The 26,453-nt window shown below is 43.4% G+C and overlaps 1 protein-coding gene across 1 annotated transcript in view; it reads right to left on the bottom strand.

The window, feature by feature from the left end:
• The window catches only part of ACAP2 (ArfGAP with coiled-coil, ankyrin repeat and PH domains 2), a 320,820-nt gene that overhangs the window by 6,969 nt on the left and 287,398 nt on the right, over positions 1–26,453 (bottom strand). Inside the window, exons 19-22 of the mRNA XM_086944277.1 lie at positions 18,110–18,303; positions 11,992–12,101; positions 10,308–10,418; positions 2,963–3,024 (exon numbers count right to left, since the gene is read on the bottom strand). Coding sequence (XP_086800403.1) covers positions 2,963–3,024; positions 10,308–10,418; positions 11,992–12,101; positions 18,110–18,303 — 477 coding nt within the window. The remainder of the gene's footprint in view (positions 1–2,962; positions 3,025–10,307; positions 10,419–11,991; positions 12,102–18,109; positions 18,304–26,453) is intronic.

Raw genomic sequence — 26,453 nt, 5'->3', positions numbered from 1 at the left:
AGTTACAGATTGATGTTGCTGTACAACCAAAAGATTGGTTCTGTGCAAGGGCACATTTTTATTTCAGGATTATAGAGTAAGTAATCTTTCAGTGAATGGCTCTGTTGGCAGACAACAAATCCTGCATTTATTTCTAGGTTTAACAGGGACCAGTCTTGTTATTATGCTTCTGTGATTAAACCTAACATTCCCGGAGCAGTGAATCGTTTTGCACCAGAAAGGCCCAGCCTCATGTCCAGAGCCCCACCTTCGTAACTTTTACCTACATTAATAGCTAGCTGGGCTTCACAAAAGACACAGGGCGGGTAGCTTTAAAAATAAGCAATACCAGCCATTCTCACCCACTATTTCATAAAAAACTGAGACCTATTGCTTGTTTTTAAATGATGGCCATAAATGCCACTTGATTTCTTCCAACAGATGAGGTTCCCTGCATACACCTGAAATTTACGTTATTTGCTTTTGCGTGAATATGTAAAATTACAGCAAAATACATGAAATGAAAATCTGTCATTATGAACTGTATTTTAGTGCGAAATGCAGCACGACATACATTTTTGACTAGGGTGCTCTTTGTGCTAAAAAAATAGTGCAAGAAAACAAAAGCATCACAAACTGCTATTCGCATTCTGTTCCTCCGCATTTGCAGTAAATTTTGAACGCATATGGAATATGATTATGCAAAGTGGTATGGTGGCATAATTTAGGGAAATTCGTGTAAGAAGCGAAACACAAAATTCCGAAAATTGCACAAATTACGCCGGCTAATTTGAATTTCACTAAGGCTTGAAGCCAAGATCATGGTGATTATATGGGCAGTGCATGTTTGTGTTTAGATCTTACGTGAACTTAAATAATTTACTGTGGTTAATACTATGGGTACACAACAGTACTATCCGTCACCTCTATGGTGGCTCTGCTGGGATACATGGTGGATATACCGCCTGGGGTGCACAGGCTCGCTGCTATGATGCTATTACTGTCGAAACACAGATTAGCTCGACACAGGGGACAGACCGTTATACCCAAAGTAGACAACCGTCTCTCAGACGCGGCGTACAGCCAGGAGCAACTGACAGAGTATTGGCTGCTGCTGCCGGCCACTAGCAGACCAAGTGATATGTGGGCCACACTTGAACTCTACCTGGCAGCGGGCACCACAAAGACTCAACCATGAGACATAGCTGGTTAGTGCTAGCAGGGCTGGCTACGAACACTAGGTAACGGGGCAGGGTTGTCGGGCTGCCCTGGGGGTGATGCTTAAGATGGAGACTGCGTTCCCCACCCTGGTCACGAAGACTGGGGCAACTTTTGACACACTAATGGCAGGAAGAAACATGAACCCCAGCGCCAAAAAAAGGTGCAACTAACCAATGACTTTGTACCGGCAGTATTTCACCCAGCGCGTTCAATAGGAGTAGTACCTGCTTTTATCCGCGAGTTGTTTAACTTAATTTCATTAAAATCAATAAAAAGAATTAAAGAAAAGACTATGGGTATGGAAAAAAGCAATTTTCTTTGTTGTAAAATCTCTGAAAATGTGCAAAGGTCGCAAAGTTCTACTTCAGTAGGACTTTCAAGTTCAAATCGTGAAATTTGTGATGCTTTAAAATGGTTTGCTCACCATTTTCAATATTTTGTACGACAATGCATTTTGATGTACTATTCTGTCACAAGTGTTGATCCACCAATGAGGAAAAGCTATGCAGGGTATGCACTTGCGTACAAAATACACCAGTATTAGCAACACATTATCTTTTCACCATTTTTACAAGCAAAAGGCACATTAAAATTCAGCACGAACTAACGCAACACAAAAACTACATGAATGTAGGTAAAGAGTAGTGGGAAACTCTGCACACAAGGTGAAATCACATAATCGGAAACTATGGGAAGCATATCAAGTCAAAACCTTCAACCAAACTTCAATCCCACTTTATTCATGCCCAGAAGTTCTTATTGTGCTGTTCTACATGCTAGGTAGGACTTCTGAAAGTTACTAAGTCAGGGATAGGTTTGCTCACATTGCACAAGTAGCACAAACATATCAGTGGAACTTTAAGATAAAGCAGTCAAATTCGATGCTTGCATAGATACATATCTTTAGTTAGATTTCTTTAGTTTTTTTGCTCTCGCTGAGCTTTTCTGATCACTATATCTTTTTTCCTTGATTTATTTTGTCTTGCACTTTACAATACTGTTTATTGTTCTGTGTTTTTGGTATCCAACAATAAAAATAAAATAAAAAGGGAAGGTTTCCTAAAACCAATACAATAGCATGAAGGAAAATGAAGCGGTTACAATGGATACGAATACTAAGAAAATTCAAAATTAAATATATCCTCTCTATCTCTCTCATAACACTGTATGTGCTTGTTTAGGCACTAACAAAACTGCCCCTCAAAACAGGTTTCAATAAAAATGTACACTGTCGTGACCGCCGCCATTAACAAGCAGATCAGGCCTCGTGTTCAACTAGGGCCATATGGTACACATTACCCTGTGGCATCCTAATTCATAAAGGATTTTTAGTAGGCACAAGTCTGATTTTATCACTTTTATCTTATGCCTCATTGATTGTCACAGCATCACAGGTTCCAAACGAACCTTCTGCAGGTGCTATTACAGCACGGCACAGGCTCCCATAAACACCATTCGTACATGGCACTGCAATCTAATGATCCAATTTACATGCGTTTTGAAATTCTTTGAATTTTGTCCAGTTACTAAAAGGATCTAGAATCAGGTAACTCAAACATACCCACTATTTCTAATTATAGCTTATTCACATATTGATTCCTTAGGAGTGCGCCGTTCACAGCGTTGGATGCCGAGTAGTTTACCCAACATTAACATTTCCATTAAATTGTAACCAACTAGGAGTCATCAAGCTGAATACTAATAAATTCCTGGATACAGGTCTTATACTGCATGTCAGTATGGCTGTTATTAGAATATTGACCTGGCTGTCCATAGAGTCCTTCAGATTCCCGCATCTCCTCATTCATTCTTGCCAATCGCAACCTGGAAAAACAAGGAAATTAAGCAATGAGATCTTTAGGGAAAGGGATGTGGGTAAGAACACAGATTTGAAGCAGTGTTTTCTGTGATGTTTAAATATTACAAAGCACGGAATCTCGAAGGTATGCATATAGGTGTCACTAGCCGTGCAGTCAGGAATAAATATGCTGTACCGACTAGGATAGAGTGACCACTAGTTTGTAAGACAAGATCGACTTTAGTGCCTATTTTATCCATTGACCACTGCGAGAGATGGAATAATATTGAGATCACAATATTTGGGGAAAGACAACATTTTGCACGTGACAAGTTTTCCAAGTTCCTCCACAAAAGGTAAAAAGAGACTGCATACTCTATAGGTTTTAAGAAATCCAATATTCAATTGGCCAAGATCATTAAAGGAAGGCACATACAGTCCCTACTTCTCCCTTTTCGGGGGTGGGTGGGGGGGGGGGGGGGGGAGTTTCTGGTCTTACCCTTTGTCTTTGCTTTCCTCTGAAGCATTTAACAAAAAGTTACTTACCTTCAGAAATTGTATTTCTTGGTGGATGTTATATATCCCAGAGATTGCGGTCCTTATGTCTCCGCCCACTCAGGATGTGAGGGCATTCGATATGTAAGGCTTCGATCACTGGGATGGCTTCAGCTTCCGAATCATTTGCTGCCCCTCATTGAGGCAAGTGAAGAGTAACTGAGAAAGTATCAACGAATGCAACAACCAGCATATATCCAATTTGGCTACATTAGGATCTTATTAACACCTTGGCTGCTGTGGTTATGTTTCCCCTGTGCTGGAAAATCATTGATGCCATATATTCATGACGAGCTGAGCTCGTCATCAGCACACGACCACCGTGGCTGATGACGAGCTGAGCTCGTCATCAGCATCGAAGGGGTTAATAACAATAAGTCTGGTGAGAGGAGAGAGGGAGGTGAGGAATATGCAGGAAGATACAGTATACACCAGAAATGACATTACTGTGATAAAACATATGTTGATACTTTTTCTTGCAGGATCCTCACTTTCTGGAAGGTGGGTCAAGAAAGCCATGCAACACAGACCTGGCAAAGGAGCCGTGACTGCATTCCTGGGATGTGATGGCTATTGCTTGCAAATGTCCGGGACAATCAAGATCAGCAGTGTTTGATCCTCTTGCACCTTCTGCATGACTTTTAGTAAAGTGGGAGTGGTAGGAATATACAGAACTGGCAGTGTGGCCAGTCATACCAGAGGGCATCCCCGAGGGAACTATTCAGGCCAAGAACACTTCCTGTTGGATACTGTGGTGAGGATTTGCACATCTGGACACCTCAATCTGAAAAGACTGCTTCTGTCACTTCAGGATGTAGTTCCCACTAGCAGTCCCCTAAAAAGAGAGCGACTCAGAGCATCTGCTCTTAAGTAGGCTCTCGAGTTGGATGACTACTGGGAAAATACCCTTTGCTGGGCCCAATACCATGGGTGAATTGCCTACTAACACAGGGTGCATCATCTCCCACTGCCATCTCTAAGAAATCATGTTTTCTGACAAATCTTGAATGCATACTCCAAAGTTAGAAGGGAGGCGGCCTACATGACAAGATGGATGGCTGGTATTTTCAATTCACTTAGTTGAATGCGCTACTCTGATGTTGACTCACAGACACTCCTCCATGGCGCTGCCCAGATCTGCTCCCAGCCAAGAGAGGAGGCATCCATAGCCACTGTAGCCCCTAGCAGCGGAGTGTTGAGTGTTTACTCACTGGCAGATTGGACAGAGACACCCACCAGTGCAGATCCGGAAGGTCAGAATTGAAAATGCGAGGATGCCTGGATGCTACAGCCATTGATTCTTAAGGCACCACTAGAAAGTTCTAATCGATCAGCTGGCATGTGGTAGTAGAATAATGCATGAGGCCATCAGGCTTAATTGGAACTGGACTTGCCGAACCCCAGATTGGAATCTGATTGAGAAACTTACCACATACGGAATGTTTGCAATCCTTGAGTCGAGCACTGCACCTATAAACATTAGACTGTGCTTGAAAGCTAGATGCAAGATGAGACTTCTGGATATTGATTATAAAGCCCAGGTAGTGAAGGAGTCGCAGTGAGCAGTAGAGGATTCATGATCAGCGCAGGAGACCCTGCTTTCAGATTAGCCAATTGTCCAAGAACAGGGATGCAGGGGACTCCTACCCTCAGCAGCAAAGTCACAACAAGGGCCACCAAATGGTGAAAACTCACTTATCGCGCATCATTCAAAATGGCAGAACAGCGAACTGTAGTGCTGAAACCCACAGAAAACTTCAGATAATGTCGCCTGAGGGGGTAGGACCGATAGGTGACAATAGGCATCTCGCAATGAAGGCCAGCAGGCCTTGGCTCAAGGATAGAATTGTGCACTTGTCCAGTTCAATAAAAATTATTCAAGAGACCAAGATTGTGGGTAGATATTATAAACTCATGTGCCCCTTTCCTCCATGGGCATGCCTCTATGGCCTCTTTGATAAGTAGGGCAAGAATTTTCTAATTGAGATTGACATGCAAGCCAGACAGCATAATCAGCTATAAGAAGGGTGGTCTGAAGTAGAGGACAGAAATGATGCTGTGGAGCCCTTGAGGATTAGCTAGATGATGCACTTAGCCACTATGATCGCCTCTCAACAGGTGCAGAAATGGGAGACCCTACCCTCATTAGAGGTTAGGTGTGTAGAGGAGGTGGTGTCGGAGACACAGCAGAAGATAACAGAAGCTGGAGCTATTTCTTGTGTTGCTGATTATGTCCCTTTGATCAAACCTTGACCCTCAAGGAGAGGTATTGCACTGCACAAGACTATTCTGCCCGGGAATAGACTCGAAATGTCCTGTACTACTAGTAAATTGTCTTATTCAGGAAGGCTAAAAAAAAAAACCGTTATCCAGGGAGGCTCGACTCACAAGCATTCTGTGACCCTGCTGTCGTTAAAGGTTTAAAGGAAGAAGTCTGCCATCTCTGTAACATCTGCTTGCCGTCGAAGGGTAGTGGGATGCATGGATAGATCTTGAGAAGCAATTTGAAGGCATCCAAGTGTGGGCTAATTGCAGCCCCTATGGAATGAGCCACGGTGTCTGCAAAACCCAAGCCCCACTTAGGGATCTGTTTGTAAGCATCCAATCAATTATACACTTGACTGGAAAGAGGATATTTCAAGTGATAAGACAAGTGAAGAAGGAGATTCCCATAAGCGCCACACCTGCACACTCATGTCAGTTTCTTAATCAATCTCCTTCCCCACCACAAGACGCAAAGCACTACGAAACAATTCCAGGCCACCAGCTTAGTCAGAACCTCACTATGTTCTTCAGGAGGCCCTTCCATAGAACAGAAAGCAGGAAGAGCAGTGAGGAATCTGCGGTTAGAGAAAGAATCAGTCTACTCTTCCCTCGTTTGAGGAAGGTTTTCACCTACAAATTGATGTACATTATGAATGTGGTATTTTTATATTTTTTCATTTATCCGTCAGGTCTGTCCTAGTGCCAAGATGACTTTGTAAATGAGCACATTATAATTATAAAAATAAGAAGTAAAGGGCAGGACATTTACAGATGACCGAATTCTACCACTCAATCGATTTAGGACCATTGTTCGGTGAAACAGACAGCAATCGCATATGGAACTGATAGGTCTCTAGTAATGGTAAGGTTTGATGCACAGTCTTCTATTTCTTTAGTCGATGGAAGAATAAACTAGTTACCTACCTTCAATAACGTTTACTCCATTAGATCTAGGAACGAGCCACATATCAATCCTTTTAAAGTTGTTGCAAAGCATTAGAATGGATCCAAATATTCAACATCAGTTCATCCATCTGGAGTCGAGCACCACCAGCTAGACTCGCAAGGATCAGAATAAAAAGTCGGAGCTAGCAACTCAAAGTCTGAATAAGAAATAAAATAGAGGAGAGGAATTAATTTTTTTAAACCAGTGGTTCTTGCTGCAGATTCAAGGTTTTAGAAAAGTGGTACAGAAATCAATGTGCTGGAGGACAGAAATAGGACAACAAGAACCATGTCATAAGCTACTGAAGGACACTATTCCATAATAAAATTGGGGACAGGGGTTTTTAGGCCTCATGGGTTGGGGTAGTTTTATGGACATTGAGGGGGTAAGTTCTAGGGCTCAGGCGGGGGGGGGCTAGGGTCTGGGTAGTTTATGGTAGGGGCAGGGTTTTAGGCATCAGGGAATGGGGGGTAGAAAGAGGTAGTTTTATGGGCAGGGGATGTTATAGGCCTGAGGGCAGAGGGGCAAAGTAGGGAATAGCATTTTAAGACTTTGGGCAGGGAAGGGAGGTCAGGGTAGTGGGGATCTTAACCACACATACCCCCTTACCAATTGTGCCTTTAAAATAAAATTGCGTGGTAATGGCATCTGTGGTATAGGAAAGCGTGGTTAAGGCGCATTCGTGGTTCGGGCTACGTGGTAGAGGTACGCGTGGTTTAGCCATGCAGTTTCGCTGTCATACAACCCAAGGAAATAGAGGTCTCTCCCTACTTCTGGCGTTATAGGCCTGATTTAGTGGGTGAATCTTTTCAGTTTTCACACGTTATATACCAGAGATTCCATATTGAAATGGTTTCTTCACATTTCCCAATCCAGAAAAACTAGTGATTCACTCTATATTGTTTCAACTTTTCAACTTCAAAAAGAATCTCTTGTGCAAACTTTTTTTTTTCTTTAAAGATGCTGGCTAAGCATGGACATTTTATGAGAACTTTGAAATTTAGAAACCAGCTTAAGAACAAATAAAGAACGACTGAATCATCAACTGCCAAGCAAATGAGGTTTAATAATGGACAAGAAGGTAGTGTTGTACTGGGCTACTCATTAAAAACTGTACTAACATCCCACACCGACAGGGAAACAGTTTTGTCTGAAAAAAAAAGTTACTTACGATTGGTAATGCTCTTTCTGATAGAGACTCTATCTAACTGCCGATTCCTCAACTTTTAAATATTCGCAAGGAATCAGACTGGATCCCAAAACTTTTGAACAGTGCCTCTGTGCGCCGGTCCACCATGGAAATAACGTGCTGACCTCAGTTGCTTTTGAGGCTGTATGCGCTTCCAGGCGCAGAGCCTCGACACTAGCTGGTTTTGACCACTGTGCAGATTCCTAGACATGGGATCTTATTAAAGGGTAGAGCCATTCACAGAATGGGGAAGATAAGAGAGTCAGTGAGGAAACGGCAGTTAGATAGAGTCTCTACCAGAAAGAGCGTTACCAAAGGTAAGTAACTTGTTCTTCTGACACAGACTTTTAACCACAGATTCCTTACCTTTTGAACAGAAACCAAAACAGCACGTATTTGAAGGTGGGTCTGCAAATCGACTCAACGAACAACAAAGTCTTGTAGGACTAAGGGAGCAAAATGCCCCTGGCGGCAAACCTGGATATCCAGAAAGAAGCGCCTTGTGAACATATGCAGTGACCCCCCAAATCGCTACCTGGCAGATATCCAGAACTGAAACTCTGTGTGGCAATGCAATGGAAGCAGCTTTGGCCCTGGTGCAATAAGCTTGCTGTCCTTCCACAGGCTGCTTTGGGCCATGCGTTGCAGTTCTTAATACAGAGCACGATCCAATGAGAGATGGTCCTTGCCGGCACAGCATAGCCTTTCATTGCTTCACCAAATCCCACAAGAGCGGATAGTCTGCTCTGTGCTTTCTGGTATGATAACTATAAAACCACAGTGCTCTTTTGGGATCCAAGTGATGTAGTCTCTCCTCCTCCTTATACAGGTGAAGCATAGCACAGAACTCCGGTAGTTTAACCCGAAGTCACAACTTTCTGAAAGGTAGCGATGTCTGCCCCTGACCCAATTGCAATCCAGTAACCACCACTGTAGGTCTTTCACAATCTCCTTCAAAATCTAGATGTGGCCGGAGAGGTGCCCTTGATTTTGGGCCCTCTGAGACTTTATATCACACTGCAAATCCTGCATATGCCACCTGATGTCCTTGACCAGCAGGATACAGAGAGCCATCAGTCGCAGCAGCCTTAGAGTCGAACTTACTGAAAACTAGGACAGAGGCTGAACAATTCGGATTATAGCCTGAATGTACTGGACTCTCTCTTCCTGGGGAAGGCATGAAACCTAATTGTGTCCAGATTGCTCCAATGAAAGAAAGCATCTGAGAAGGAGTCATGTGCCACTTCATCACGTTGAAAGTGAATCCCATTAATTTGAAGATATAGATCTATGTATTTTAAAAGACTGGTAAAATCTGTGCTAGGGTCATGATTCTGGATTTTTGCTTTCAGAGACATACGTTTAGAAAGTGTAGTTAAAATATCAGATAGACACCTTATTATTGCCTTAATATACACACAATATATTTATCTTTGATATTAGAGAAACAGCCAGCCTAGATAGAGAAAGCTTCCTGTAGCAAAAAAGAACATTAACTTGGAATATGCTTGAATGTAAGTAAGAACATGAGAGAGGCTCTATATAAAGTAATAAAACATAAACTGGCAGACATTAACTTTAAAAAGTGCTGACACTAAAAATATTAATTGAGGAGAATGAAAAGTTAAAAAATGTTGTTATCAATATCAAAAGAATTAAAACTGCCAAAAAACACAGGGCCTGAGCACTCTTAATTGTTGTAAAGGCCTGGGGTCAACAATCCCCCTACAGCAGCAGAGTTTTAAAATATTTGCAACTATTTTAAAACACGACAACACAGTTGGGATTGACACAGCGGTTGCATCAAATATTTTTAACATCAATGAAAATAATCCTTAATTGTATTTTATGGCAGGATATTTATTATGTCCAGATTATGAAGCCATCTGTAGCCAAACAAATCCAGGATCAGATAACACTGAATACAGATAAAGTACACCAAGAACCAGTTTTTGGCTTTGGTTTGAATTTTTTATGGAAATATTTAAATAAAAATAAGGCATAAGAACCTGCGAACCTAAGCGACAACCATTGTGGACAGAGACCAATATGAGGATTTAGTGTGACGCACTCAGTCTGCTTTAATGCACTGGCCAAGATGCTGCCTATACCCGCATGGTTGTAACTTTCAACCATTTCCAATATTTGTTTTAAAGACATCTACAGTTCTAACATAGGTTGAAGTATTTCAGTTTGGTAAACTTCAAAGATAGTATGTACTTTGAAAGAACAAAGGTCGCACATCTGAAATTTTGGTGTGACTGGGATGTGAACATGTTAGTTATATAAAAGCTGAAAGTAAGCGAGATCAAGTAAAATAATTTTCTAATATAATCATATTAAAAAAAACTTACAGTGTTACAATATCAGCATTTGCAGCTTCTACTGCAATGGTCAAGGGGTCTTTTCCTTCTTCATCTTTGGCATGCTGATTTGCCCCACGTTTCAGAAATAAGCAGACTTGCCTGTTTAAAAAAAATACTATTAATCCAGTATTCTAGAATCACAACATTACAACCATCCAATGGGTTTAGGAGCACTACTTTTATAAATGAAGTAAAATCTCAGGAGACTACCCTAGATACATTATTCACTCTGTGAAACATGTAATGTCAAGAGTAAGATCTTGTAGGAGGAAAAAGCACCTATTTTCTACTACAGTAAAATTTAAGTAGAAAAGAGCAGCAAACCATTTCTGAATATATGAAATGTACACTTAAGGTTTATTCAGAGTTCGACAAATGGCTTATTCAGTCAGAAAAATATTATAAGCTCATTATATCCAAAGGCACTTGTAATATGGTGATTCATCAAACTTTAAATACTGGAGATTTGTGAGACCCCCCTGACTGGACGTTGTAGGCTAAAGAACAACAACCTGAGGATTTGGAGGCTTGCATTGTTACAGAAAACTCTAAAATATGGGACGTGGTTCCAAACCTACCTAAAGACACAACCTAAGGGGCATCTCTGTAAAAGTTTTTCATTTTCAGCACCTTTTGGTGAGTACTTTCTGCAGTGTGATTTGGCCATAGCAAGAAAGATTCAAGATCCCTATCCTTTATAAAAGTTTCCAAGTCTGAAGTTAAAACTTTTGACCAGGATGAACCCCAAATATTTACTGAGCCATGGGGTTATTACATCTTGTGAATTAACATTGGATTTTGAGTTATCTTTCTTTGTTTAGCATTTGTCGGCTTTGCTACAACTGTTGAACCTTGTGTCTTATATTTTTTGCAGCATTTAACTCCATAAATGTTTAACTTTTAACTACTTTCAAGTTTTGAGTTCGTTATTCCTTAACTGCATTGCTGAAATCTCTGTGAGGACACCACTGCTGCTTGTGGTAAATTACTAATGGTGAGCTATGTTTTTTACCACAGAAACAAGTGTAACTTATGGGTAGGAGGGAAGGGGTGGAGGGGATTAGAATGTTTGGGTCTTATGGGAGCGGAGTCACAGGTTACATTAAGTCTGTAGAATTGCTCCTGAAAGCTCATCAAAACAATGGTTATTGCAAATTTACATTCATAGTTTCCTTTGAGTGTTTCTTTTTGCAATTGTTTCAGTTCTCTTTGATTACTAAAGCTAATTTGCTATTTTTTCTGAACATTAATAACTATTAAAGAGTCTCTAGTTACTAGGAAAATAGTTTTAGACACTTACAGAGAGGGGAAAATAGGCATTACTCTGGTTGTGATCGTTTAGAAAACTTTCTCATTAAAGCGCCCCATTGTTTGACATATTCAACTAACCCACACAGAAAAAAAGGATAGCAAATAAAAAATACAACTCGAGCATCTAACAAATAACCGTTTATGGGACTTATCTGTTATTTCTATATGTTTACTGAATAGGTGCTTTCAGTCCCAAACCCACTTCCTGAAGATAAACCTATTATAATACCTTTGTTATTGAAAAATTTACTTCTAGAGTAGGAAGAATGCACTATTTGATTTTTAAATATGCTAATTGTTTCACATTATTTCAGTATTAGAACATTAACATCCAATAGAAGACCAATGTGTTTTAGCTCACCCGGTGTGCCCTAAAACAGTTGCATGATGCAGGGGTCCTCTACCATACAGGTCCATGTGATTAACATTGGCTCCATTCTGCAGCAGGAACTCACAAGTGACCAAAGAACCCTAGGAGACAAAAAGAAATCTAGTCAGTGCTAAAAATCTAGGGGTGCAATATACAAATAGATTGAGAACTGCTCATGAAAGTTGTGAAAACTAGAGGAAGTATGCTTCCAGTTTTTAACATGTAACCCTTTAAGGCAAGAATGTACATAAGGGTTCCTTTTTTGTTTACAACAGCACATTTTCAATTGAAATGGGTACTTAATTTGCAGCAACATACAGTTTACTGATAAAACTTTATTGCACACAAATGATAATGTGTGTAAATCATAAATATTTATCCATTGTGCATCACCAGTTATAGTGTCTTAACTTGTTTAGATCCTCTCATAATCTTTGTTTCCATCACATTTCAGAATGACAAAAAAATGTGCTTAATTTTGCTTTACTAACTTCTGAATGTGTACAGTGCCTTTACAGGCATTTCCAATTTGTTGTGCATTATAAAAAATTCTACAACCTTTCCTCTCGCATTACCCGTACCCCAGCAAGATTGTAACATAATTCACTTCACTTTCTCTGACAGTAAAGTGAGAGGAGTTGGTAAACACCAATCCCCATGTTAAAAATAAAATAAAAGAAATCAACAGCAAATTGTCAGAAGACAGTCTGATATTGGACCTCTTTCTGTCTTTGAAGCGCATGAATGTGACATGACAAATACAGAATACTTACTGTTTGGACTTTTGCGAGTCACCAAAAATTAGCTCACAACCCACCAGTGGGTCCCCACCCACAGTTTGGGAAACGCCGGTCTATAAAAGTGTCATGGAAATTCTTAAATGCATTAAAACACCTGAACTGCTTGCACACATTTTTTATGATGGGAATTTCAGATTTGTACTCTAAAATGTAACAATATAGAACAATGACAGTAAAGCAATGTTCTCAACTGATTCAAGTAAGGTATTTTTTATAGTTTAAAAGCTGTAACTGATTCTGCTAAAATAAACTGTACTTTAATTGAGAATTTTATTTATTTATTTATTTTAAAGTTTTATATAGCGCAAACAAGATCTTTGCAGATATCAGAGCGCTGTACATAGAAGGGTACATGAGGGAACATAGTCAGACAAGTACATCAATATATCACCCAGTACAAATAGTACAAATAAATGAGTGCAAAGCCAATCATATGAATAATAAGACAATATGAATAATAAGACAATAATATGAATAATAAGAGAGTATGAATAATAAGACAATAATAAGACAACTCAAACAGATAAGTAAAGGGGTCAAACATGTAGTTCAGATCGGTGCAGGGTGTTAATATGATTCGAGAAAGTAGTTCAAGTGTATTTAGCCATGAGGATAGCTTTTACTTCTTTTTTAAAGAGTGTAGTGGAGGATATAAGCCTGGTTTCGGGAGGGAGTGAGTTCCAAATTCTAGGCGCCATTCCCGAGAAGGAGCGCTTGTATGTTTTTTCCTTCCGGAATCTTCGAGGTTTCAGCAGAAGATTGTTTGTGCCTCTCGTGTTTCTAATTCCCCCAGAGATTGTCAGTTTCTGAGCAAGGTAGCCGGGTGAGTTTAGGTGTACCGCCTTGTGTGTCATGCAGGCGATTTTCAGATGTATTCTGGCTTCAAAAGGCAGCCAATTCAGGGATTTCAAGTCAGGGGTAATGTGGGAGTGCTTTTTTGACCCAGTGATGAGTCTCGCTGCAGCATTTAGAGACGCTTTTAGTGGTGCGGTTGTAGTTAGGGGGAGTCCGCAGAGGGCGGTGCTGCCGTATTCAATTCGTGGGATGACTAGTGCTTGTACTGCAGTTTGGAAGTCTTTGGCTGGAAGGTAGGGTTTAAGTTTCCTCAGAGTATTGATCTGGAAGTTTGCTCCCTTTGTTGCCTTGCTGATATGTTGCTGCATGCTGAGATTGGTGTCGAGTGTTATGCCTAAAGATTTTGCTGAGTCCACGATGGTGGGTTGGACATTGAGTGCGGTTAGGTTTTTAAGCCAATGTTGAGTGGTGGATATCTTCGCTGGGGGTGAGATCAGAAGGAACTCTGTTTTCAAGGCATTGAGTTTGAGGTGATTGTCGGCAAGCCAGGATTGGGTGTATCTGATTGTTGAGTTCAGGAGCAGGATGTCATTGGGTGATTGTAATTTGAGGTAAAGTTGAGTGTCATCGGCGTACATGTGGAAGTGTACATTGGATGCTTGTAGCAAGGTGGTGAGAGGTTCCATGACTAGGTTGAACAAAGTTGGGGATAGAGAGGATCCTTGGGGGACGCCTAGCGTTACAGGTATTGGCGAGGACATCCGGTTGTTGCTCTTGAATTTCTGCGACCTGTTGTGAAGAAAGGAAGTGAACCACTTGAGGACAGTTCCAGATAGGCCCATTCTTGTGTTTAGTAGTTCTAGTAGATTCTCATGTTTAACGGTGTCGAATGCTGAGGAGAGGTCAAGAAGGATGAGGAGGCAGGTGTCGTTTTGGTCTAGCATTTGAAGTGCGTCATCAATTATGTGAGTCATAGCAGTTTCTGTGCTGTGTCCGGCTCGGAAGCCTGACTGGTGAGGGTTGAGGAGATCGAATTGCTCAATGTGTTTAGTCAATTGTAGTTGTGCGCATTTTTCCAGCAGTTTGGCGAGAGTGGGGATATTGGTGATGGGACGGTAATTATTGAGATCAGAGGGGTCGGCTGTTGGTTTCTTTAGTAGAGGTGTGACCTGACCAATTTTGAGGGAGTCAGGTATGCTTCCTTGTTGGAGAGAGCTGTTGATGATTTTAGTCCAGAGAGGGAGAAGCAAAGGGGTAAAGTCTTTTACTGCGCAGGCAGGGAGGGGGTCCGTGAGGTGATTGGATGGTTTCAGGGTGCTGAGTAATTTGCCAATTTCTTCTTCCGAGTATGTGCCAAAGGTTGACCATGTAGCATTGTTTTTTGGTTCAGTGGGTGCTAGGCATTGGGGTTTGGAGTAGAGGCTTGCGTCAGTGAGGAGATCGCTTTTTATTTTGTCAGTTTTTTGGGTAAAGAAAGCAGCGAAGTCTTCACAGGAGGGTGCCTCACGCCCAATGTTGAGTGGTTGTGGTTGCTCCTTGGATTGTGACTTGATTAGCTCAAACAGTTTTCTCGGGCGGTTTTTTGCTTGGTCGAGTTGGAGGCTGAAGAAGTCCAATTTTGAGCGTTTTATTTTCCTGAAGTAGGCGTTTCTCTTTTTCTTCAGATCTTTTAGGTGCATTGCGGAGGGAGCTGATCTCCAGGTCCGTTCTGCCATTCGCATGTCTCTTCTATCCTCGTTGAGACTCCGTCGTACCATGGTTTGGAGGTTTTAGTAGAGACTCTTTTTAGCTGCATAGGTGCAGCCTCATTAATTATAGAGGTCATAGCGTTGAGATAGTGGTCAGTCAGAGTTTGGACGTCCGTGGCGCCTGTAGGTGGGAGTAGGAGATTGCAACTGTTAGGGGGCAAAGAGCCTGGGTTGAGCTTTTTCGCGTCTCTTTTCCAGACTTTGGTCTTGGGGAGTTGAGCCGGGTTGACTTTGACTTTTTCATTGATAAAGAATGTGATAATATGATGATCTGACCAGTCACAGGGTTGGATGGATTCGAGTTGGATAGAGTCCTCTTTGGAGATGATCAGGTCTAGGGTAGAACCTTTCTCGTGTGTCGGGCTGTTGCAAATTTGGGTGAGTTTAAGGGCACCGAGGAAATTTTTAAGACTATTTACCACCGCGTCGTTGCGGTCATTCCAGTGGAGGTTGAAGTCACCAAGGTATATTTGGGTGAGCTGCCGTCCGGAATTGGTTGAGATCATATCCATGATTTGTTGGGAAAAGGTGAGGTTGTCCCTGGGTGGGTGGTAGATGCTGTGAAGAGAGCATATCGGTTTGCCCTCACTAATAATGTCAAGGCAGATGTATTCCCAGGATGTTGGGGATGGTAGGGATGTGGAATTGACTTTCTGAACAGAGAGGTTGTCCCTGTATATGCATGCGATTCCACCACCTATTTGGCCTGTTCTGTCGAGCCTGATAATGTGGTAGTTGGGAGGAACCAGAATGTCCATTATGGGTGTTGAAGATTCAGTTAGCCACGTTTCAGTCAGGATGATTAGGTCAAGGTCCCGCGATAGGAGGAGTTCAGCAATGGCTGCGGAATGTTTCGTGGCCGATCTGCAGTTGAGAAGAATGCATTTGAGACGGGGTGTGTAGAGGGTGTTAGCTGGTTCTATCGAGAGAGGGACTTTTCTAAGATTATGGGGGATGGAGAATCTGCTGTTTAGTGTGGGTGGTCTAAGGGGATTTGGGTGTATCGTGGGAATGTTGCAGTGTGGGGTGCTTGTGTCAATTTGGGGGGCTGGGTCATAGGAGCGGAGAAGGGTGAGTGTGTCGAGGTCAGAAGAAGAGTTGTGGGTGTGGTGAGGGCGGTTGTTGCGATTAGGAGCTGGGATTGAGGTCAGATTGGGGGATAGCTGAGTGCCAGAGTTGGTCGGATGGGAGGGAGACAAGTTTGGCGGGGGGTGTAGGTGTGTGAGGGTTTGCAGGGGCGATGCGGGGGACGAGGGCAGTAGCGCCTATGAGCAGGGATTGACGCCAGGTGTGGGGCGTGATGAGGGTGGGAGTCCGCCGGCGGAGTAGGGGACAGGTTGGTAGGGGGGGAGGAGGTGGGTGGGGGGTGTGTGGGGTGTGTGGAGAGTAGTTCTTTGATGGCGTGAATGTCTTCTTTGATCTGAGTGAGGGTGGCCGTGATGTATTCCATCGTAGGGTAGGTGGTGGGAGTGGCAGTCAGGGGTGAATGGTTGACCAGGGAATTTGTGTGCAGGTGGGAGGGAGGGCTGGTGTTCGAGCAGGTCTGCGTTGTGTTGGTGTGCGGGATGGAGTTAGGGATGTGAGAAGTTTTGGGCGGGAGGGGTGTGGATGAGGTAGGTAGGAAGTTGGCGTTATGGTTGATGGCATTGGTGGTGGGCGGGTGGGTCAAGGTGTAGGCTGGGAGACTGGTAGCCGTGGTGGGTGTGTAGGGAGGGTAAAGGGGGCTGAGAGTAGGAGGGGAAGTGAGATTGGAGATGGTCCTGTTGAAGGGAGGTGGAGTTAAATTAAGAGAGGGGGTGTGTTCTGCGACGTTGGTTAGAGGGTAATGAGGACTGAGGAAGGGGGGGATAAAGGAGGGAAGTTGTTGGAGTGAGTGTTATTCTGGTGCTGGGCTAAAAAAAGGTGTGTTATGGGTGGGAGCTGTGCTGTCAGCGGCGTTATGGTTTAAATCAGGTGTGTTATGGGTGGGAGCTGTGTTGTCAGCGGCGAGCGGGGTGTTACTGCCCGCTGTAGTTGTGATAGGAGTGTTGAAGGTATGTGTGGAGGTCCGCAAGTTGGTAGAAGTGGCGGGGGAAAGAGCGGTGTATGAGGGGGAGCGATCTGTGTCTGTGATGGAGTGCTGAATTGGGATAGTGGGGTTGTGGGTAGGGGATGGGAGGTCAGGGGTGGTGGGTGTGTCCCTGCTTGAAGAGTATGTAGCTGTGAGGTCAAGGTTGGTGGGACTGGGGGAGATATGAGTGTTTGCCCGTGAATTGGAGAGGTGTTCTTTGAAAGTGGGGAACATGTTGTCTAGCAGTTCCAGGTTCCTGTCTGTGGATTGTGATAGGACAATCCCGTTATTATAAATAGTGATGGTGGCACTGCCTGGAAAGGCTAGGGATGGTGTGATGGGGAGAGTTAGGCTGTGAGCGGATTTTCTGGTGGAGGAGACGGTGAGTAGGGTGAAGAACGCTTTTCTCCATTGAGCTCTGCGTGTGGTGTGGAAGATGATATCGGTGTTCAGGGATCCATTGAGAAGTAGGTGTCAGCAAAGGGCGTTTCCGAGTGTGACCTAAGGAAGTTGTGTTTAAAGCGTTTGGCGGCTTTTTTGGTGAGTGATGGTGGGTAGTTGATTTTGTATGTGTGTTTGCCGATGGGGTCCATATTTTTTATTCACAAAACTTAACTGGAGGGCCATGGAAATCCTATTAGAGCAAACCAATCAAACCAAAAATTCTGCAGTATTGAAGAAAATCAATTCACATTATGAAAATATATGACTTGTACCCCGTGCACAGCCTGAATGAGTGGTGTTGCGTTGTTTTCCTCTGCATTCACCCAGTTAACTTCTGCGCCATGTGCCAATGCTTCTGCCATGTCAGGAAGGCGTTTCTCATAAGCAGCTCGATAAAGGTGCAGTCCTGGATGAAACTTTTTTAAATCCTGAAATACTGAAGAATCTCGCTTCTCGACCTCTAGGACTATAAAGTCACAATGAAAAAGAAAGGGACAAAACCATTAGGTGCTAAAAAACAAAGCTTCCAGTCCCTCAAATGGCAGAAAACATTGCTTACTGCATTTAAAATAAACAGGTTTATTTACCAAATACCTTTTTGAACTATGATACTTCCTATTATATATTGAATAGAGAACAATACCCTCCTATATCTAATATTGAGTCAAGTAATTTGCATGTAGCAAAATAAAGCTGCAGGCCTTACCAAACACAAGAATACAGACTCCACACACATTCATTTAAAGTGTTTCCACTCCAGCAAGGTAGCGTCTAAGCACTGAAAAGGGATGGAAGTGGATTAATTGACATAATTGGGCTTTAAGACTTTAAGAGGACAAGCAGAAGAATTAGCACGTGATAACTGTTTTTTTTGATGGAAGAGGAACAGCCTCCGTTCTTTACAATATTTAACAGAAGAACAGGGGGAGGAAGACCAGGCGAAGGTGCATTTTGAACTCGGGGATTTGCAACCAAGCCATTTCTATTTTGCATAAGGAGCAAGAGACCGTGGTCGGAGGCTAAACTTAAACATGCCAGGGAGGTTTGAAGCAACACAGCTCCTTCTCAGATTGAGGGGCAATGAACTTTCTGTCAATTCACTCTGCTACATAAGGGGTAAAGGGGCACAGAATAAAGTTTAGTCAAGTCAACATTAACACTCACTGACTGACTGACCCTCGTGCAACTGATGAGAGAGCGTGACTGATTGGTCACTTAATCCCCCACTAGCGTCCCTGCAAACATCCATTATAAGTGGTACCAATGATACCCTACCTCTTATTGGTTTTGGTTGGCTCACAAGTGCTTTAGTGAAATCAAATGTCTTTTCTGAGTTATTTTGCCTGTTAGAAACAGAGTAAGGCACCAGAGGCGTGGTAGGTATCTCGCATAGTAGGCAGTGAATATGGCAGTCTGAAAATATGCTTGCCAAACCCACTCGGAGTGTTCCACAGAAGCTGTTGTCTTAGCATTACAATTCGGTATTAGAAGTGGCAAACTACAGAATAACAAGGAGTACTGACCCAAAACCTATTTTGAGAACTTACTCGTCCCAGCGGGGGATGGGGAGTTGGGGTGGGGAGGGCAGGGGGGTTCTATCAGGTAAATGATATATAAGGATCCTACTGGATGTCATGATGAACACACAACTCAAGAGCTTCCAAAGGACTTTTGTGTATTGCTGTTCAAAAATCCTGAGCTGGATACGTTTTTCCACTAAGAGGTGCTGACATAAGCACTATAAAGATAGGCTTATCGCGATCCCTGAATATACCACTCTCAGATGCAAACTGGTGACTGACAACCTGAGAAGCGGGGTGGATATCCCAGCTCAACAAGTCACTAGTCACAAATGCACTAGACCCCTTGGGAACACAGAGGGCCAGGAGGGAGGATGATGTAGGGACCTTAGATGACAACTGCCGGGTGGAGGTGATGATGGCCCCTTGGGTTTTAGCGTTATCAATGAGATTACACCTAATCCAATTCAAATAACTCTGTAAGATCTACTACTCTCCTGAACACCTCTGGTGCATAGGCCAGGCCCAGTACCCCCGTGTCTGCGCTGTGGGCCACTCCTGGTACTTTGAACTACGTTATTTGGACGTGCCCAGAGGTGCAGGCGTACTGGACGCTGATAATTGGTCACATGGGCCAGGCAATGGGTATCCCCCTGGAACTTGCTGCAAAAATAGTGCTCTTGGGGATAATCTGTGAAGGACTCCAAGACTATCCAGAAACCTCTTGAAATGACATATCTAGTAGCCAAAAGAGATCTGGGTAGGCACTAGAGGGATGAGCGGGCCCCGTCTCCACAGGAGTTGGTTCGGGCATGGATTCCTGTGCTGCTCCTGAAAAACTGTTATATAAGGCGAGGGGGGTTACGCAGACGTTTGACCGAATCTGGGACATGTGGATTGAGGAGTGTGACTATTGAGGTTATTAGGGGGATGTGTGCCACTGCCTTAGTGGTTGCGATATATATTTTTGATATCTCTAAGTGCAATTTTCAGAAATATGCTTGATTTGTCCACTGTTTTCTACTGTGGTCCATAGGGCTCGAGTTTCACTTTTGTTTTGTTCATGTTGCTAACTAGCTAAATCAATAAAATGTGTCATATAAAAAAAAGAGGTGCGGACATAAAAACAGTGCACTACTGTGGGGCCTTAAGAACTGGAGCCTAGTGGAGAGAAATCAGTCACAGTTCTTAAAATGAAATTGAGAAAATCTTGCACCCGAAACTTCATGAAATTGAGTGAAATAATCCAGACTAGTTTCCCAATATGAATTTTGTCTGCAAAAGAAGCAAGATTAAATACTAGAGCTTTTATGTAACTAGAGCACCTGGAATAATCTAAAAGCATAATATCACCAAGTTCCAGGAACAGTTATTTAAAGACCTCAAGATATCTTGAATGGGTAAAATAAGCACTAGGAACATTATCCCATGATTTCTATATACTACGCATTCCATAAAAATAATGATTCCTTGAGCCAGAATCAAGACCGTGTTTACCAGCGGCGGTTTTCATTCACGGGCGGCGGGGCTCCGCCCTCCCTATCGACTCGGCCGACAAGCCAGGGATTTAAAATGCTAAGTAACAGCAATGTTACTTACCAGGCATTTTAAATCCCGAGCCGGCGGAGCCGCACTGCAGTGCTGATCAAAGCCCCGGCCTGCCTGCCTGCCATCAGTTTAGGACGCACTCGAGCGTCACTGCAGCAGCAGGCAGGCCAGGCAGGAAATGGAGGAAGCGTGTGGGGTGATTTGTGACACATGCGCTTTGCGCATGTGTCACAATGTAATGCTACAGCCTGAAGCCTCACTGCCGGAGTCTAAACACCGGGCGCATTAGGTGCCAGCCCGGGAGTATAAAGAATGGCCCTTTTGGGGCCCGCCCAGAAATGACGCAAGGCAGCATCACAAATTTACAGCAGCCTCGGGCGGGTACAGTGTAAGCCCGAGGCTGCATTTAAGTCTGGGGAATGATGACGAGTACACCCTCACCCCACCCTTTGATTAGTCGTCACTGGAGGGGGTGGGGTCATGCATAACTGACCCCAGCCACCTCAAAAACGACTCATTTGGGAAAGGACATTTTTAAAAATGAAATAATCATTACACTGAATGATTATTGAATATAAACTTTTAACTTCATTTTGAAAAAAAAGAAAACGCTGTAAGCATTTTATTTATGTCACAGAGTCATGAGACTTAACTCATGACCCTGTGACGTGGTGTCACATGCTGCACAGAGAAGAGCTTTCACTTTCATCCTGAAAGTGAAAGCTTTACTGTTTCAGCTCTCTCTGAACAAGTAGCTGCTGGACAACAAAGGAGAAGCACAGCCAGCCAGCAACTAGCATCAACCGGCTGACTGACCAAGAGAGAAGCTGCCTGATAACTGGGGTAAGTGTGAAGTATTAATTATTGTTCATTTAAATTATTTTTTCAATATTTCCATTATTTAAATATACTACTTTGTAATTATTTTAACATATAGCACACTCTAGTCTAGTATCATGACTCATGAGTGCATTTAAATAAACTTGCAAGGGTTAATGTGTGTCATGCAGTGCACTCCATGCAAACTTCTATGTAATATGCAGATGACAGATTTTTATTTTATGAAACTAGATAAGTGGGTTACTGCTTTTAATAGAGCTCATTTGGTTATGTGCAGTGACAGTGCATACATTTTAATCCTTCCCATATAGCACAGTGAGCTATAAACAGCATGCAACTCTTCAACCTTGTAACCCTCACTTACTTTTGTAACACAACCTGTACATTGATTTACACTCTTCATTTATTGTCAATATATGTGTACATGTGATCTAAAGCGCTTTGACACCCTACATATGGATGAGTAGCACTATAAAAAGAAAAAAAACAAAATAGTGGCATTTAAATTTAAAAATTTTGAAAATAAAAATTCAAAAGCAAGCGTCTTATGATGTGATAAGCTTTAAGCCTTTCTTTCTGCTCCATTGCTTCAAATCAATTACTATTTAAAGCAAGACTACTCACCCGTAGGGTTTCAAGGCGCTGTGTGTGGGGTGTTGAGGGAGGGGATCTAGAATTGATTTGACGAGCCAAGTCTTGAGGTCCTTCCTTAATTGCGGACGTGATGGTGATTGCCTGAGGTGTAGAGGCAGGACGTTCCAGAAGTTTAGACAAGGATCTTTCTCCAGCACTGGTCTACAGATGTGTGATGGTGGCCTGCGCCAATTGGGCGGAGTGGAGATGTCAAGGGAGAGTGTAGAAGCAGAAGTGGTGGTTGAGCTATGTATGTCTGGCGTTGTGGAGGGATTTGTAGGCGTGCGTGAGGCGCTTGAGCTAAGGTAATTCTTTTGTTGAAAGATAGCAAGTGAAGGTCTCTCAGGGAATAGAATGCCATTATAACGTGGTTGTAACAACACAAGTGCTGTTACAACGCATTACCATTGCAAAGCACACTTTTACCATGCATATACCTTTACCACGCATGCCATTACAAGGAAAAGACATGCGTGGTAAAGGCATATACTTGGTAAAAGTGGTTACGGTAAGTAATTGTGTGTCTCTGTTTGTGTGTGTGTGTATATGTGTATATGTATATATATATATATTAATATTACCCCCAGGCAACCCCAAAATGACCCTTTGTACCAGTGCCAATAGTCCTACCCCCTTAAAATTCTAAAATTACCCTTACCACCCTAATACCCATACCCCCTAAACCCTAAAATTACCCTTACAACCCCAAACCCTAAACTTTAAATTACCCTTGGCACCACAAAACCCAGATTTGTCCGAGCCCTAAAATTACCCTGGGCACCCTAAAATCCAAACCCACCCTGAATCCTAAAATTAACCTTGGCACCCCAAAACATATACCTGTACTGAACCCTAAAATTAATCTTGGCAACCCAAACCTATACCCCTACACCCCAAACCCACCCTAAACCCTATACTTACCTTATACTTACATGTAAAACACATATGCTTTTACCATACTTGCCTATACAAAGAAATTCATGTAAAGGCATGTGTGGTAAAGGTATATGCATTATAATGCTTTGCATTGTAATGCTAAGCATTGTAATAGCATTGCGATGTAATGGTACTTGCGTTGTGTTGTCATGTCATGCGTTGTAATGGCATGCGTTGTATTGGATTCGTTGTAATGGATATTTCCCTTCTCAGGTGGCCGGTGATGTGGCTGCGACGTGGGATGTTCAGGATGAGTTTGGCGGAGGTGTTCTTGATGTTCTGCAGTTTCTTTTGGAGTTTCTGGGTGGTGCTGGATAGAGTGCTGACAAGCTCATGGGTGACAGTTTTCCTGTACTCACTGGGGCACACTGGAAGATTTCATGAAGTAGATGGAGCATGTGGAAATAGGAGGAATAAACAACGTTGATTTGGTGGTTTATTGAGAGAGAGAAGTCCAGGAGGTTGCCACGGTTTCACATGTAGTCAGTGGGAGTGTGGGGGGGGAGGTGTGGAAAAGTCAGCCCATATGACAACCGATGCCCAGGCTGCTGGCGCAAGACGCCTCTTAGTTCCCATTCTGAATAGTTACCAAATAAAGAGACGGGCGCTGGAAGCAGGAATCACAAGAACAGGATTTATTACTCATGAGGAGAGCCTGTCATTTCGGACACGAAACAAGGTGTCATCGGGAGGTGCTCTAACAAGTTCTTCAGAGGCATCGCCTTTTATACCTTACAAAACATTCCTTATTACAACAACGACATTGTGAAACAAGAAAACGACATCCCCCTAATCCCCGTGTCAATCCCACCCCACATGTATCCACAATAGAAGCCCTTGACCTGCTGATAAGAGGAGGGGGTAATCAAGCAGCTGAGTGTTCCGCCGATTCTTGGGATATGTGCGCCTGATCGTAGCCCAGGGGGTGGGGAGGCTAGGATCAATAGTGGGTCCTTTGAGGAGGAGCGATTTCATACAATAAGGGGCAGAAAACAGTGTCTCCCGGCTTAGGTGATGGCCTCGGACATGTGTGGATAGTCCATCGCGGAGGGAGGGCTTACTAACAGAGGGGTTATTCATGAAAGGAAAGGAGGTGTTGGTCAGGCGCGGCCGTGACTCCCAAGGACAGGGTCTTGCAGAAGAAGAAGGTTTATGCCTTGTCCATGTGAGGGAGGAGGGGGGAGCCAGGGTGCACACAGGGACAGAGTCGCACAGAGAGAGAGAGAGGTCTTATGACCCGTACATGAGAGAACGGGGGCAGTCAGATACAGCTGGGGGGGGGGGGTTATGTCAGCTGAGGCGAGGGATGCTTCTTCAGGAGGAAATGGGGGACTTTGCGTGGGTCAAGCAGGAGAGTTGCTTTTCTTAGCAGGATCGCGCAGAGGGAGAGGGTTTCATGGTCCATGCATGTGAGAAGGGGGGGGGGGGGTTCAATACGCGCAGGATGGAAGCCGGGGATTCCAATGAGCGGGCAAAAGGCCATGGTGCCTAAAAATGGCTATCAGGTACATGTGGGCACGGGCTTTTACTGGCGGAGTGGTGCGGTTAACGTACAGGGAAGGGAATGGGAAAAGGAAAAATGAACGCTGCTTATGTACATCAATTTCCTAATTTTCCACAGAGGGGGGTTCCAAGTGCTGCAGACCCCCTCTGCCTGAGCCACCAAGAGTCAACCAAGGCAGAGGGGGTGGCAACACTTGGGGGTAGATCCCAGGTTGAGGACTTAGGTCTTGTTTGAGTTAGTTAAGCTTGAGGCAGCTGTCCTTCATCCTGGTGGTGACTGCATTTATCCTGTTGTGGAAGTTGCTCTTGGCAGCTGTGGGTCCTTCTGTGAGGTAGAGAATCAGCTGGATGTTATCGGCGTAGGAGACAACGTTGAATCTGTGGTTCTTGACGATGGCTGCAAATAGGGCCTGAAGAGCTTGGGGCTCAGGGAGGAGCCTTGAGACCCTTTGCAGCTGATCTCTGTGGGTTTTCAGTTGAATGGTGGAAGTCTTACTCTCTGTGTTCGGCCAGTGAGGAAGGAGCAGATCCATCCAGGGCTTTGTTCCGGATGCTGGCATCGTGGAATCTTGTGCAGAGGGTGTGGTGGGAAACAGTGTTGAAGGCAGCTGAGAGGTCCAGCAGGAAGAGGGAAGCTGTTTCCCATGGGTCCCCAACCACCTTGCATGCTTTCTGAGTAGCTGCATTTAGGCAGCAAGCACGCTGGCAGTAAGTGCATCGTGGTCATGAAAAGCATGCAGTCTGTCCCACTTATTTTCTTGGCAAAATCACATTTCGGCACTGCCTGGAAGAAATAATCACCAATCTCTTGCCAAACTGCCTGCTTTCCCACAGTGTAAAACACTTTCTTCAGTTAGCGCAAGTTATAAACCAAAATAATTCCTGACCCGGCTGGCAGAGAGTGCTCCACGTAGAACCATGGGGTCGTCCTATGCCAACTGTTGTTTTCCAGAAAGGCGATGGACTATAGGCTATTTAGAGGTGGCAGTGGCCTTGGTGCTGAAAGTTTTCAACCTAGGGGTCTGGTTGCTGGAAATGATCACTGGCTTATCTGTCCTCTAGCCCCCTGAATGTAGCCAGTGTAAAACCTTAACTCACCATCCCTCCTCTAGTCACATGAGGTGTTCCCATACCTCTGCTCACTACTTCAACAGGATTCTAGAGTTTCGGGCCAGCGGCACAGGTGCTCACTGCAATGCACACATACTCAAACATACACACACATTCATTCACATAGATTCATGTTAAAACATGGGCATGCACTTCTTTGCAGAAATATTCAACGCTATACAAAATTTCACACATCACCATGCTTGCAGAGACCCAGAAGCTCACTTGCACTCATGCACATTCGATTAAAAACACCTGAATGTATTATTTTTATTTGTTTTGTGTAAAACATTATTGTACAGGAAGCACATTGGCTTGAAACATTACATTACATGAATGCAATGTAATTGCTGGTAATAATTATTGTTTTAATTCTTTTAGCACATGAAAAATTGGAGTTAAAACTGATCGTGATATAATCACAGAGATCAGTACTGAGAGATATCGAAAGAGGACAAGTGGTAGTTCTGACTCTGCTGTAACAGGACATTGACCAAAACTCAGCTTCGTGATCCTTAATCTCAGG

Source organism: Lissotriton vulgaris, chromosome 11 (genome assembly GCF_964263255.1).
Source record: "Lissotriton vulgaris chromosome 11, aLisVul1.2, whole genome shotgun sequence".
NCBI classification, from domain to species: Eukaryota; Metazoa; Chordata; class Amphibia; order Caudata; family Salamandridae; genus Lissotriton; species Lissotriton vulgaris.
This window is presented reverse-complemented; position numbering and strand designations above follow the sequence as displayed.